At 38.4% G+C, this 16,281-nt stretch overlaps 1 protein-coding gene across 1 annotated transcript in view; it reads right to left on the bottom strand.

Moving 5' to 3' along the window:
- Positions 1 to 4,310: 4,310 nt before the first annotated feature.
- Positions 4,311 to 16,281, bottom strand: part of CHRNA7 (cholinergic receptor nicotinic alpha 7 subunit) — a 509,577-nt gene continuing 497,606 nt past the window's right edge. The window contains exon 10 of the mRNA XM_053717538.1: positions 4,311 to 4,927. Within this exon, the coding sequence (XP_053573513.1) occupies positions 4,409 to 4,927 (519 nt within the window). The 3' untranslated portion in view covers positions 4,311 to 4,408. The remainder of the gene's footprint in view (positions 4,928 to 16,281) is intronic.

Genomic DNA, 16,281 nt, shown 5'->3' with positions numbered 1-16,281 from the left:
GATTTCAGTGAGAAACCTAAAATTGTGAAAAATTTAACTTTTTTTTAATTTGATCGCATTTGGCGGTGAAATGGTGGCATGAAATATACCAAAATTGGCCTAGATCAATACTTGGGGTTGTCTACTACACTACAGTAAAGCTAAAATTATCCCTAAAAGCTCCCTACATGCTCCATAATTAACCCCTTCACTGCTGGGCATAATACACGTGTAGTGCGCAGTGGCATTTAGCAGCCTTCTAATTACTAAAAAGCAACGCCAAAGCCATATATGTCTGCTATTTCTGAACAAAGGGGATCCCAGAGAAGAATTTACAACCATTTAAGCCATAATTGCACAAGCTGTTTGTAAATAATTTCAGTGAGAAACCAAAAGTTTGTGAAAACATTTGTAAAAAAGTGAACGATTTTTTGTATTTAATCGCATTTGGCGGTGAAATGGTGGCATGAAATATACCAAAATGGGCCTAGATGAATACTTTGGGATGTCTACTAAAAAAAAATATATACATGTCAATGGATATTCAGAGATTCCTGAAAGATATTAGTGTTCTAATGTAACTAGCGCTAATTTTGAAAAATAATGGTTTGGAAATAGCAAAGTGCTACTTGTATTTATGGCCCTATAACTTACAAAAAAAGCAAAGAACATGTAAACATTGGGTATTTCTAAACTCAGGACAAAATTTAGAAACTATTTAGCATGGGTGTATTTTGGTGGTTGTAGATGTGTAACAGATTTTGGGGGTCATAGTTAGAAAAAGTGTGTTTTTTTCAACTTTTTCCTCATATTTTATAAATTTTTTTATAGTAAATTATAAGATATGATGAAAATAATGGTATCTTTAGAAAGTCCATTTAATGGCGAGAAAAACGGTATATAATATGCGTTGGTACAGTAAATGAGTAAGATGAAAATTACAGCTAAACACAAACACCGCAAAAATGTAAAAATAGCCTTGGTCCCAAACGGACAGAAAATGGAAAAGTGCTGTGGTCATTAAGGGGTTAAGTAATGCTGCTTTGACCATTGTTTGTTGTGTATATTTGCAATGGATGGCACGTACCAGACAGAATATAATCCAAGTAGTTAATAATATTATTGTATTATTGAATTCATCCTTAACAGAACAAAAGAGATTCACCAAGAAACTAAGTGCAATTTGTTAACTTTACACTAATTTCTACAGGCTGCCATTCTGCCACTTACAATTTATTACACTCCTGGCCAAGAAAGATATGTATGATGTTGTTTGAATATATGCCTGTTGAAATTGGACTAAAACACACTAATTGAGCACTATTGCCTGAAAGCAAGCTGTATCCTCCTTAACAACTTAAAATATATATATATTTCTAAATTATATATATAAAAATATATTATATATATAAATTATATATATAAAATTATATATATATATATATATATATATATATATATATATATATATATATATATATATATATATATATATATATATATATATATAAATTACCATAGCCACATTTTCCGGGTAAAATAATTATTGTATCACCAAAAAAAAAAAAAAAAAATCAGCAGAACCCGCTCCAGTATAGTTTCATAAAGAGTTTATTGCAGAAGCATAAAAAGTACAACATTTTGGGCACAATTGCCCTTAATCATATACATACAGTTCATGAGTGCAACCATTACTTAAATACAATTCAAACAGTTTCCAATTAGGGTTAACCCTTTACATCAAATGTATTTAATAATTAATCCCTATATAGCTTTTTATTGATCTTCTCTCACTGCCAATATCAGTCCTTATTATTTGGTCTCTAACGCTTTTTGACCTTTTGTAAGCAGACATAAGAAAATATTTTAAAAATTCTTCTCCAGGATGGCAATTCTGCAGGATTGACCAGTTTTTCCTAATTATTTTTTTTACACTTTAATTCTCTTCTTTTCCCTTTATTCTTAGTTTGCATATCAGTGACCCTGGTCCCCTTGACCCTGGACCCTGATTTATTGAGAAAACTGACAACTAGGAATAGTCTGTTGTATGCTTCTAGTGCACATCCCCCTACTTTAATAAACTCGCTCCCTAGGAGTCAGCTACTGAGAGTGAAAATAATTGTTATAGATGAGAATCTTTGTAGGCAATGGCTCTCTGACACAGGTGAGAGATGCACTGAGAGGTGTATTCTACAAATTTGGTTACAAAGTTAGAAAAAAAAATGACAAGAGCAGAGTCACAGATATACAAACTAAGAATAAGGGAAAACAAGAGAATAAAAGATTGGTATTTGTCTCTAAATATACCCACTAAAATATTTGCCTATACCTGCTTACAAAAGATAAAAAAGTGTTAGAGACCAAATAATAAGGGCTAATATTGGCTGTGAGGAAAAAACTGAGACAGAGATATATAGGAAGTCAGAGATGTGGATGTTTCTCATGCTTAGGATGTAGAATCTGCAAAAGTATAGGTTCCACATTCATGTACCCTAGAACAGGTAAAAAAAAATGCCAACTTTTTTTATGTAATATCATGTTTGCAATTTATCTTATTAAATGTCCTCGTGGATTGATCTACATTGGAAAGACAACACAGAAAGTGAAAGATAGGATTGTACAACACAAATCAAACATTAAGTGCAGGGATTCTACAGCACCAGTGGCCAATCATTTTTTTTTGTGAGTCACACGATAGCCCAGCTTAGATTTCAAATAATAGATCATATCCCTCCATTAAGATGGGAGGGGGTAGGGGAAAAAACTGGAGGCCCTACGGAATATATTAGATTCCATGCACCCTAGAGGTCTAAATAAATAATTATATTGTCCTCTTTTTCTGCAAGGGTGGGTATTATGGTTATTTATGTTGTCTCTATTTCAGATAATTGGAAATTTATATTGTATGTGTCTGCATGTGTAATTTGAAGACATACCCACTAGTGGTCACTAGATGACCACAAATAAATAATTATTATAGAATTTTATATAAAGGGTTAACCTTAATTGGAACACTTGTTTGAATGGTATTTAAATAATGGTTGCACTCATGAAATTTATGTATATGATTAAAGGGACATAAAACAAGTTGGGATAGAGACAAAATATAATAATATGTACTTTAATTACGTCACCTGCAAATTTATACTGCAGTGCCTGGCCATTAACCCTTTCTTTTTAGTTTCTGAATTGTAAAGGTCTAACTCTCCCCACACATTTACTTCTATGGATGTATCTATATCTATTGTTGTTTTGGTAGAATGCAAACATGCATAGGGATTATCTGCTGGAGCATGCCTAGAAGATGTGAACTCAGTTCAAATACAATGCCTGTCTCTAAACACTGATAAGGGGGTGAAGTTGGCTGCTCCAGGCAGCTTAGCTATGTCATTTATTTTGCTTATTTTGGAAAATTATTTTACAATACTTGTCAGCAATTTCTAAACAATATGTATGCAAACTATTTTTAATTAATTAGCCCTTTTAGGATATGCACAGATCTCAAACTGTTTTAAGTCCCTTTAAGGGCAGTTGTGCTCAAATGTTGTACTTTTTATGCTTTTGCAATAAACTCTTTATGAAACTATTCTAAGACAGGGCTGCTGCATTGGTGTTTTTTGGAGATACAATAATTATTTTACTGGGAAAATGTGGCTATGAAAATGTATAGATTTTTTTTTAAGTTGGTAAGAAGGGCACAGCTTGCTTTCAGGCAATATTGTTCAATTAGTGTGTTTTAGTACCTTATCAACAGACATATTTTCAAAACAACATCATACATATCTTTCTTGGTCAGGAGTATAATAAACTGTTGCAAGTGAACTTGTTATGCTTCTGGAATAATCTCTTTATGAAACTATATTGGAGCAGTGCTCCTGCAATGGAGTTTTTTGTAGATACAAGTCTGGGCAGTGACTTGAGCAGCTTGCATACTAGAAGATTTGTAGGTGCTGGTATTACACTTTGTCTTTGCACTTTAAAATAATTATTGTGATATAAACTTATTTTTGTCCTGCACCATAGGTATATTTGAAACAGTGTGATTTTTTTCAAGTAGAGAGAACCTACCTGAATTATACCAGAGTTATCAAAAAAATAAGCACACCATGCGAAAAACTGGCATACAGTGCCAAACATTAACATACAGAGGCACAGAAATCAAATATACATTATAAGAATAGGGTTATAAAAATATCCAGTGCAATGTATAGGTATTTGAATGCATTTTAAATTGATCTCTGCTTGTTTTTCCATTGACAGTGTCCATAGTAAATGGGGATTTTTGGCAATTAATATACAGTTTATGAATTGTAATTTTTAACATGTGCCACTCCAAAGTAATAAATAACACTGATCATATAGAAAAAAGTCCTTCTGGTGGAAAACATACCTTAGAAAGGATTTCTGATAATGGGAATTAAAAAAGAAGTTAAGCAAAATCTTTAGATACAGCTTCTACAAAATTTGGCGCTGACATCAAAATGCCAATAGTACAAATTATTGTGAAGACTGAAAATGCCATTAGACACAAGCGGTCTACTACTGATGCAGCAAACTTCCATTCATTACAGACCAATTCATCATCATCCTGGTCTCTGAACCTATTAGCAATGTAACGCAGCTCTTCTAAAATCTTAGCTAATTCTGGGTCACTCTCTGAATGATGCACATTATGAAGAAGATTTTCATCATCTGTAGGAGAACAGGTCATCCTTCCACAGATTACTCCAGAGTCTGTGGTAGGTGTGCAATGAATTCCTTCCAATCCTCGGAAGCCAATGTACAGCATGTTGCCATTGCTGGACTGCTGTCCACTTACGGTATTCACGTCAACACTTGTCATGCTACAGCGCCGCTGCTTATGTTGGCAAACTGATCTAACTTTATCTTCTCCAGGTCTCTTCATCCTCAGGAACCAGGCACACCAGTTTAAAAGAATTATCCTTGTCTATGTATAAAGACAAACAATAAATTAAAAAAGTACAGACATGTCTATGATTTTAATGTGTTTCAGACTATTTGAAAATATTCTACAGAGTGAAGTTAACTATTATCATCTTTTATATGCTTTTAGCAGATTGAGTTACTGTTTAAGGAACCAGCATATTCATAAATATAGATATATTGAACTTTCACAGACCCCTCTTCTTAGGATGTCAACAACCTTTGATATCTTAAAACAAGAAGGTAACAAAGCTGTGTAAAAACACAGTTATAATATAAGAACACTCTAATGCAAAAAAATATATACTTATTTGCTTTGTTTATCTTTTTTCTAGTGTCCCTTGCTAGCTACATTTTAATAGTGCTAAACACACTGCCAAAGTCCTGCTCAAGAGTGTGCTACCACTAGATTATTCCAAGTCAATTTAGAGAAAGACTAAATTGAATTCTGGAATATAAGTCATGGTGAACACATAGCAGTTCTCAAAGTAATCTCAAAGTAAGTGCATTTTTTTTGCATTTTCTATCCTATATTTGGCTAAAATGCTGCCATGCTCATCTCACCCCCCTCCCCTTTCACTTAAATTTTTAAACAACTACATATTATAAATAATCCAACTAACAGTGCTGAGAATACTATGGATGATTGCTAGTAGACCTGGGTTATATGGCAATTGTTGCCTTCTCTTGACTAAATTTCAGCAGTTCTTTTTGGGCATATTTACTAGCCTGAATTATACACCAACTGACCATATAAAAAAAGTGATGATCAAATAATGAAACAATCACAGGTAAAATCAATCATGAATACATAAAAAAAACACTTTCAAATGACTTTCTATGATTCACCAAACAGCACACATAATTTACCTCCACGAGTTGCAAAATATGTTCCCCAGGTATGCCTCTAGCACAGCACTGATCACAGCATGCATCAAACACACACAATATTGCAAGGGAACAAGACATGTAGTAGGCACCTAGCTATGAAATAACTTCTTTGTCATCATTAGATCTGATTTGGACAATCAAGAATTTAGGGGGAAAATTCAATATTTGGCAATTCAATGAAACCCATATTCAATTATTCCTACAAACTATCTCCTCCCTCCAGATATTGCATCTTCTCCTTTATTCTAATTCTTAATCATTTTTTTCAATAGCACCAAGTGGATAGATTCTAAATGTGCGCTGGTATTACAAGTGAGGTGCAATGTGAACGCGACTTTGCATTCGCATTGCATGAAAGCATTGCACTCAGGAGAGCGTGCTTCCATAGGCTTCAATGGGAGCCTCATTATTTTGCCATGATACACAGCATGAGAACTAGTGCAGCAAAGGGGGTAAGTCGCACAGCAAAGGGCAGCAAATATAATGTAATTGCCGGTTATTTATTGTGCACCCATAAAGGGTGAATTTGCCAGTTTAAGAATGTGCAATAAATTAGCACTCTAATTGTAATCTAGCCTGCTCTAATTAATAATTTTAACATTAAATATATTAGTGACCATACATTAAAATAATACTAAATACAGTAGAATGGACTAATTGAGAAATACACTATAGAAAGACAAAACAATAGCATTCGCTTTAATGAAATTAAAATGAGCAGTACAATATTTTCTGGCAAATTTCAAAGTAAATCCAATTTTCCCTCCTCCAGCACCAGCCAATCACAAAATGCATACATGTATATACTGTGTACTTTTGTGCATGCTAGTTGGAGACTCAAAAAGTGTGCATATAAAAATAATGTGCACAATTTGAGAATAGAAGTACATGGGATTTTTTTTTAAATGCATCCTTTATCTGAATCATGAAATATTACTCGATGTGAAGGAGAAAGGAGAGCCTAGGATAATATATACAATGGAAGTTTTGCCTGTAAAGGCAAATGCAAATCTAAATAAATAAATATGCTTAATAAAGTGAAAGTCTGCTAAAAGGGACTTACATCACTATTCATATTATTAATGACATTGTTGGAACATTGTATTATATTGATTTTACAAGCTCTTTTTCTTCACAAGTTTAAATATCTTAACAGTGAATTTTAAGTAAATTGCTGCAAAAAAATAAAGCAAATAAAGCTAAATTCTTGTTATTTGTAACAACCAATTAGGTAATATAGGGGATAATGTTGCAAACTGCTTATGGATAACTAATATTATAGCCCTACAGAATATGGCAGAATATTATGAATGATGATAAATTAGGTTAAAAAGAAAAAGGAAGAGTTTACTCACTTCTAAATAATATATATATATATATATATATATATATATATATATATATATATATATATATATATATATATATATATATATATATATATATATATATATATATTGTATGTATGTATGTATATATATATATATATATATATATATATATATATATATATATATATATATATAAAGATAAAGAAAAAATAATTAGAAAGAAAGAAAGAGGGAAGTACAGTAGATATCCCAAAATAAGGGTGATCTAAAAGTCTAGGCAAACTGCACACATAATCAATAAATATATACAAAAACAAGAGAAAATTAGTGCAAAAGAACATGTTTAATTAAATGTATAAACAATAAAATTCATGTAATTCCAGGCCTTATCTTCTTTGGGGACCCCCGCATAAATTTCATTGTTTATACGTTTAATTAAATATGTTCTTTTGCACTCATTTTCCCTTGTTTTTGCATATATTTATTGATTAAGTATGTGTGCAGTTACATAAATGAGGTTACACTGTTGTATGTTGTTTAACATGTTTGCAAGAATTAATGTTTTATGATGACATCAAAAACATAATTTATGTCTACCTGATAAATGTATGTCTCTCCTAAAGGTGAGAGTTTGCAAATTATTATATGTGGGATGAATTGTTTTGCCCACGAAGAGGGCTCCATTCCATCTCCCAGAAATCCCTTCCCACTCTCAGTAATACATATGGTGAAGCGGAGAAGCAAAAGTAAGAGTAGAGGAAAGGACCAAGATGGAGCAAATGAAGTGCAAAAAAGTGGGCAGTTTCATGAACTCTCACCATCATGTAAGAAATAAATTTATCAGGTAAGCATAAATTATGTTTTCTTTCATATTATGGTGAGAGTCCACAAATTATTACATGTGGGATATAATACCCAAACAGTGAAGTCCACAAATTCACAAGCACAAGACTAGACTAAAAAGCTCAAAATCAGCTTAGCTTACTCTGTGAAAGGCTTAGAAGTGAAGGGATTAAACATTACTTTACACAAAATACAAAAGCATTTTACACATATCTAAAAATAAAAAGCTTTTAATGCTGTAGTATGCTTGCACAGTCTCTCAATGGCTCAGGAACATCAGGTTTACAGCAACTAAGATGGCCAGAAGCTATGGAAAGAAGGGAGGGAATTACCCATAATGCTGAGCAAATTACATACCTTCCTGTGGTTCTGTAACCTCTTTCTGCCTAACTGGCAAAGTCTGCAGGGGACTTGGGCTATAATAACCACCAGAAAAAGGACAAATAGGGTGAGCCTACAGTGCGGGTGTCACAGAATGAAGCTGCGTATGCTAATGTCTTTTTCTATGATCTCTTAAAGGGACATGAAACCCAAAAAATAAAATTTCAGATACATCATGCAATTTTGATCAACTTTCTTATTGACTTACTAGGTGATAAGCCTGCCCAGAGGGCAGTCTATGTTTAAAAAATATAAAACCCCAAGCTAAAGTTACAAAAAATAAGTAAAAAGTAAAATTACAGAAAAAAATAAACAAAGCTATCCAAAATAAAAAATTTAAACCTAAACTAATACCCCTGTAAAAATAAAAAGTCCCCCCAAAATAAAAACACCCCCTAATCTAATACTAAACTACCAATAGCCCTTAAAAGGGCCTTTTGTAGGGCATTGCCCTAAGCTAAATAGCTCTATTACCTCTATAAAACAGTAAAAAAAACCACACCTGTCAAACCCCCCAAAATAAAATAACCTAACACTTTTACTCTCGTTAAAAGGGCAATCAGCTCTTTTTCAAGCCCAAAAAAACCCTAATCTAAAAAATAAAAACCACACCAAAAATTAAAATTAGAAAGCCTAAGACTAAGCTCCAATATAGGTACTCACCGTTCTTGAAGTCCGGCGAAGAAGGTCTTCTTCCAGGTGGCTCCATCATCTTATATCTTCATCCGGAACGAAGGTGGCACGGAGCAGAGTTGTGGAGCTGTCTTCCCCGATGCGTGGAACCTCAGTGGCAGTCCTCAACGGCAATGTTCCTCATCGGCATGGAGGCTCCTCTTCATCCGATGTCCAGCGTACACTGATGATTGAATGCAAGGTACCACAATCAATATGGGGTACCTTGCATTCCTATTGGCTGAAATTTTGAAATCAGCCAATAGGATTAGAGCTACTGAAATCATATTGACTGCTCAAATCAGCCAATAAGATTTTAGTAGCTCTCATCTTATTGGCTGATTTCAAAATGTCAGCCAATAGGAATGCAAGGTACCCCCATAAATATGGGGTACCTTGCATTCAATCTTCAGTGTGCAACGGATGATCACATGAAGAGGAGCCTACATGCTGCTGAGGACTGCCGCTGCCGAGGAACGCTGCCAAAGACCGCCGCCATTGAGGACTGCCACTGAGGATCCACACATCGGTGAAGCCAGCTCCGCACCTCCGCTCCACTTTGCTCCGGATGAAGATAGACGATGATGGAGCCACCTGGAAGAAGACCTATTCCGCCAGACTTCAGGAACGGTGAGTACCTATTTGGGGCTTAGTGTTAAGATTTTTTTTTTATTTTTAAGATAGGGGGCATATTTATCAAGCTCCGTATGGAAACAGAAATTATGAAGCTACGGTCTAAAGACCACTGCTCCATAACTTGTCCGCCTGCTCTGAGGACGCGGACAGAAATCAACACAACCAAATACGATCGGGTTGATTGACACCCCCTGCTAGCGGCCAATTGGCCGCAAATCTGCAGGGGGCGGCATTGCACCAGCAGTTCACAAGAACTGCTGGTGCAATGATAAATGCCGACAGCGTATGATGTCAGCATTTATCGATGTGCGGCAGACATGATACGCTACTTTGTATCATGTCCACTTGCACATTGATAATTTGGCCCCTAGGGATTTAATGGGCTGGAAAAGAGCTGATTGCCACCCTTCCATTTTCGGAATCCACCGGGATGCAGTTTAGCTGCATCCAGGTGGATTATTTTGGCTGCGCGCCAACATTCCTTTGAGGATGCGTGCGCAACTGGCAACACAGACGGACGCGTTACAAATGCGATTATAGTATAGATATTATCAAATTTTCTTTGTTGTCTCTGTATCTATTGTTGAAAAGCAGCGATATAAGCTCAGTAGCGTGCACGTGTCTTTGCAGCTATGGCAGCAATTTTGCAAGAATTCTATCTATTTGCAAGAGCATTAGATAGCAACACTATTTCTATATAGTGCTCCAGACACCTACCTAGGTATCTCTTAAATACCACGGGAATAAAGCAAATTTGACAATAGAATTAAATTGGACACTTTTTTTTATTGTATGCTCTGTCTGAATCACAAAAGAACGTTTTTGGGTTTCATATCCCTTTGAAGAGACAGTACACTTTTTTTTCTCACAAGTGCCAAAAACCCATCAAAGTGCATAAAACAGGTTGTGTAAACACTATGGGGTTCATTTAAAAAATGGCCAGATGGACAAGGGTGGCTATTGTGATGATAGCAGGATGTGATGTCACTAGCTGGTGGGCGGGGCTTAGGTCCGGTGTCTGTGTCGCAGTTAGTTTAGTACAATCAACCTGTCTGGATGTGTATTGCTATGCTCTGTAATAAAATAGAGTTGTACCATCATTGCTGTGTCCTGCATATGTCCTGCATCTCATGACATGGTGTCAGAAGTTCTGGACTACGCTTCTGTTTCTGATGATGACGATGTCAAAGTTTACCCCACCTGAGCCTTTTGACTTTTCTCAGCCTGCAGCTTGGCCCACATGGCGTCAGCGGTTTCAGCGCTTCAGGATTGCATCCAAACTGAACAAGGAGAGTGGTGAAGTACAAGTTAATTCTCTTTTATACTCTATGGGGAAAGATGTAGAGCCAGTGTTCAATGCTTTTACTTTCCAAGAAGGGGAAGAAGTTAACTTTGATATAGTTATGGATAAACTCAGTGCCCACTTTGTGCCCAAAAGAAATGTGATTCATGAGAGAGCTTGTTTTCACAAACGTAATCAGCGTGTGGGAGAATCTGTGGAGTCATTTTTGCGCAGCCTGTATGAATTAGCTGAATTCTGTGAGTTTGGTGTTGCTAAAGAAGAGCAAATCAGAGACAGAATAGTTATTGGAATTGCAGATGCTGAAGTCTCCCTGAAGCTGCAGTTAGAGCCTGATTTAACATTAGACGGGGCTATTAGGATGGCCCGCCAGAGTGAACTGGTGAAAAAGCAAAGTGCTGATCTGAGGTCTGAGAGTATTGTGGATGAAGTGCAACAGTCTAGGAAAATTACTAGTGAAAGGCACAGTGTGAGCGGTAGATCTAAAGTACTGGAAAGGCCTAGAAGTGGATGGGCGCAACATGGCCGATGCACACGGTGCTACCGGGCTCATGATCAGAGTGCTATATGCCCGGCCAGAGATAAAAGATGCAGAAAATGTAACAGAATAGGCCATTTTGAAGTGGTGTGTAAAACTGAATACATTAAGGAGATGCAGGTGGACAGTGACCAGGAGGGTCAGGAAGTGTCTTTTGTGGGGTCTGTTGTGGAAAGGACAAGCTCAGAGGAAGATTGGAAAGTTACCTTTACTGTAATGGGAGCCAATGTTGATTTTAAGATTGACACAGGAGCAGATATCACTGTAATGTCTTTTGCTGAATTTATGAGACTGCCTCGACAGCCCCAGCTGGCGAAGGTTACTACAAATGTTCATAGTCCTGGTGGCCGCATTGATTGTGTGGGGAAATTTCTTGCCAGCTGTGAGTACAAACAAAGGAAGTTCACCATGTGGGTGCATGTGATCCGAGGTCAGTGTGTTAACAGTTTATTGAGCAGAAAAGCAGCCTGTGACTTGGGCCTCGTGGCCAGAGTGAATGAGATCTCTGAAGATATGTTTGGCGAGTTGGGCCTACTGAGCTGCAAACCTGTCCGTATAGCACTTAAAAGTGACGCAGTCCCGTACAGTATTTCTACTCCTCGTAGAATTCCGTTCCCGCTCATGCCTCAAGTGGAGAAAGAGCTCATGCGCATGAAGTCTATGGGGGTTATTGAAGAGGTTGTTGAAGCAACTGATTGGTGTGCCCCCATTGTTCCAGTTGCAAAGAAAAACGGAAAGGTGCGCATCTGTGTGGACCTGAAAAGGTTGAATGAGGCAGTGAAGAGGGAGAGATTTGTGCTGCCGACACTGGAAGATATAGCCCCGAAGTTGGCTGGGGCGAAGTTCTTTTCCACATTAGACGCTTCTAGCGGCTTTTGGCAGATCCCCCTGGATCCAAAGTGCCGCAAACTGACTACCTTTATCACTCCGGTAGGTCGGTTCTGTTTCTGCAGACTTCCCTTTGGGATATCCTCCGCTCCTGAGATCTTTCAGAGGGAAATGAGTTCTCTCCTGAGTGGCCACGTGGGCACAGCAGTCGTCATGGACGACATTCTAGTGTATGGGTCTACAGTGGAGGAGCATGATCAGCGTTTGAGTTGTGTGCTGCAGGCTATCAAAGAGTCTGGGCTGAAGCTGAATAAAGAAAAATGTCATTTTAGGAAAACGGAATTATGCTACTTTGGGCATATCATCAACGGGGATGGCATCAAGCCGGACCCCGAGAAAATTCGGGCTATCGAACAGATGAAAAGCCCTTCTGATGTACATGAGCTGAGACAGATATTGGGCCTAGTAAATTACGTGGGCAAGTTTCTTCCAGATTTATCTACAGTTTTGCACCCTATCACAGAGTTGCTTAAGAAAGATGTTGCCTGGGTCTGGGGACCCTCACAAGAAAAAGCGTTCCTGCATGCTAAGTCCCTGCTGGGGTCTGCCCCAGTGCTGGGGTTCTACGACCCTTCAAAAAAGACTGTGGTTAGTGCTGATGCAAGCAGTTATGGGTTGGGGGCTGCACTCCTGCAGCTGAATGACAACAAACTACAGCCCATCGCCTACTGTTCCCGCACACTGACGGCTGCGGAGTCAAAATACGCTCAAATTGAGAAAGAGTGCCTGGCTGCAGTTTGGGCCTGTGAGCGCTTTCAGCGTTATCTAGTGGGTTTGGAGAAATTTAGTCTGGAAACTGACCACAAACCGCTAGTCCCTCTTATCAATTCTTATGACATCGACAAAACACCCTTGAGATGCCAGAGACTTTTAATGAGACTGCTCAGGTTCAATGTTCAGGCAGTGCATGTGCCGGGGAAGCAGCTGGTTGTGGCAGATACACTGTCCAGGCTCCCGCTGGCTGCTGCTGAAGAATCCTCTACAGAATCGGATGTAAAAGTGTATGTTGATTCAGTTCTGGCCTCTAAGTCCATTTCTTCAAGGAAACTGGAAGAGATAAAGAAAGAGACATATTTGGACACAGATCTGCAAGAAGTTATAAGGTACATAAGAGATGGCTGGCCCGAGAGCCGGGCAGCCTGGATGTCTTTAAATGCTTACCAGCCAGAGAGGTCGCAGCTCACGGAGCTGGAGGGGTTGGTGCTGTTCCAAGACCGTATTGTAATTCCTGTCAGCATGAGGAAGGAGATGTTAAACAGGATTCATGATGGCCACTTAGGCATTACAAAGTGCAGAGAAAGAGCAGCTACAGCTGTGTGGTGGCCTGGGATCAGCTCCGACATTGCAAATCACGTGTCTAAATGTGCCTTTTGCCGGGAACGCCGGCCTACTCAGAGAAGGGAGCCCTTAATGTCTACTCTGCTGCCTGCGGGGCCGTGGCAGAAAATAGCTGCTGATTTGTGCGAACTGCACGGGAAAAAGTTTCTTGTTGTTATCGACTACTATTCCAGGTATTTGGAAATAGCACCCCTGAATGATATCACAAGTCAGGCCGTTATCATTCGCCTGAAGAGCTTGTTCGCCCGCTGGGGCATTCCAATGGAGCTGGTGAGTGATAATGGCATGCAGTTCGCTTCTACAGAGTTCAGTGCTTTCAGCAGGGAATATGATTTTGTACATTCCACGTCAAGTCCACATTATCCGCAGGCCAACGGAATGGCTGAAAGGGCAGTTCAAACAACAAAATTCATTCTAAAGCAATCTGAACCGTACCTAGCCCTCTTGTCATACAGGGCGACGCCCATTCAAGCCACCGGGTTTAGCCCGGCACAGCTGATGCTAGGACGCCAGATTCGCACCACTTTACCCTCAGTGGGTGTCTTCAAGCCGCCTGGCCCTGTTCCTCGGGACGAAGTCCTTAGGAGGGATGAAGAGGCCAAAAAGGGTTATCGTTTCTTCTACGACAGGAGACATTCTGTCAGGCCTTTACAGGAACTGAAAGCGGGCCAAAGTGTCAGAATTAAACTGGATGATGAGAAGAAATGGAAGACGCCTGCTACGGTAGTGGGCCGCTCTCCAGAACCAAGGTCTTACACAGTCCTTACAGAGGGAGGGACGGTTACACGCCGTAACCGAAGACATCTTCAGCCTGTACCTGAGAGTCTGGAACCGGATACCTCAGTACCACCGCCGGTGGGATCTCCTGTTCTAAGAGAGGTGCCTTCCCCTCAGCAAGATCATAGCGGGGATATATCTTTGCCTCCAGCAGACTCTTGTTCACCATCTTCTGTATCAGAGGACAGTTCATGCAAAGTTACATCAAGCGGAAGAGTGGTGAGGCTTCCGGCCCGATACAGGGACTGACTTTAGCTAGAACAGTGACCGGAAGTATGGGCAGAATAATCCCATGGTCACTGTGGACTAGGGTAGTCTACCCCGATGTCCAAGTCAGGATGTAATTTATTTGTTCATGTTTTCTAATCTATCTGTTCTTATAATGTTCTAAAACAAAATGTTGTTGTATACCCTGTTGGTGTACCTTGTTATTTAATATATGCGAATGTATGCTTTGCCTTTGAAAAAGGGGAAGATGTGATGATAGCAGGATGTGATGTCACTAGCTGGTGGGCGGGGCTTAGGTCCGGTGTCTGTGTCGCAGTTAGTTTAGTACAATCAACCTGTCTGGATGTGTATTGCTATGCTCTGTAATAAAATAGAGTTGTACCATCATTGCTGTGTCCTGCATATGTCCTGCATCTCATGACAGCTATCTCTACCCCTGATGACCTGGTATCATGGCTAGCGAGTAGCAATATGGTGCCCACATTTATTCATGCACAAGCCCCTGCTGTCAATCACCCCAGTAGGAAATGTTTGTGGGATTGAAATACGCCTATATGAAGTTCGTGTAGTAGGTTAAGCCTGCAGCTGAAGGCGTTCCAAAGCTGTATTCAAAGTTTCTAAAATGGAGCTCTATTTACAAGATGTTCAGGGAAAAGCCAGTAAGCCATGAAAGGTGAAATTAATAATTACCTGCAGCACCATCCTCTACCTAACATTGCAGGTTATGGAAAACCCACAATTTTCAGAATTAACTTAAAGGGATACTTAATGTAGCCACCACTCAGCAAGCACTATCCAGGGTTCTGAACCAAAAATGGGCAAGCTCCTATGCTTACAATACTGGTTTTTCAAATATAATAACAAGAGAACAGAGAAAAATTGATAATAGCAGTAAATTATAAAGTTGCTTAAAATTGCATGCTCTATCTGAATCATGAAAGAAACAAAGTGGGTACAGTGTCCCTTTAAAGAAAAATGGGAAAAAATATGAAAAGAAAGTATATTGCAAAGTTATTTTACTACATAAAATTATACACTTTATACTACAATCTCAAAGGGGCCAATTTATCAAAGCTTCAACTGTGAATGCACTGAAAGTCCACCTCATATTAGAAGCCAAGTTGATCCGCCCTAGTTAACACAGCGTCAATGTTGAAATGTTCGACATAATATACGCTCTCGTGATATCAATCTGATGAAAATCGTTGCTTGCGTTATTCAAGCGTAATACAGATCATCCGCCTTCACATTAAACTCTATTTGAGCGTATTACTGATGATCCGCCTTCATATTCAACTCTATTTGACCCTATCACCAATTTATCATTCAACGTTTATGCTTACGTCTATTCTGACGCAGCGTACCTATCCTTCAAACCGCCACCTCTGAGGCCGCGAACGCCATAGAAATCACAGGGAGTCTGAAAAAAATGTTGTTCTATGCTGTTTGTCATTGCAGACAGTTAATAATGAACATGTATAATATTTTTAAAATTGCGATAATTTTATGACGCGGAAGGAGGATATTAATGAACC

The sequence above is a fragment of the Bombina bombina genome, chromosome 6 (assembly GCF_027579735.1).
Source record: "Bombina bombina isolate aBomBom1 chromosome 6, aBomBom1.pri, whole genome shotgun sequence".
NCBI lineage: Eukaryota > Metazoa > Chordata > Amphibia > Anura > Bombinatoridae > Bombina > Bombina bombina.
The sequence above is the reverse complement of the archived record's forward strand: the minus strand, read 5'-3'. Positions and strand labels throughout refer to the sequence as shown.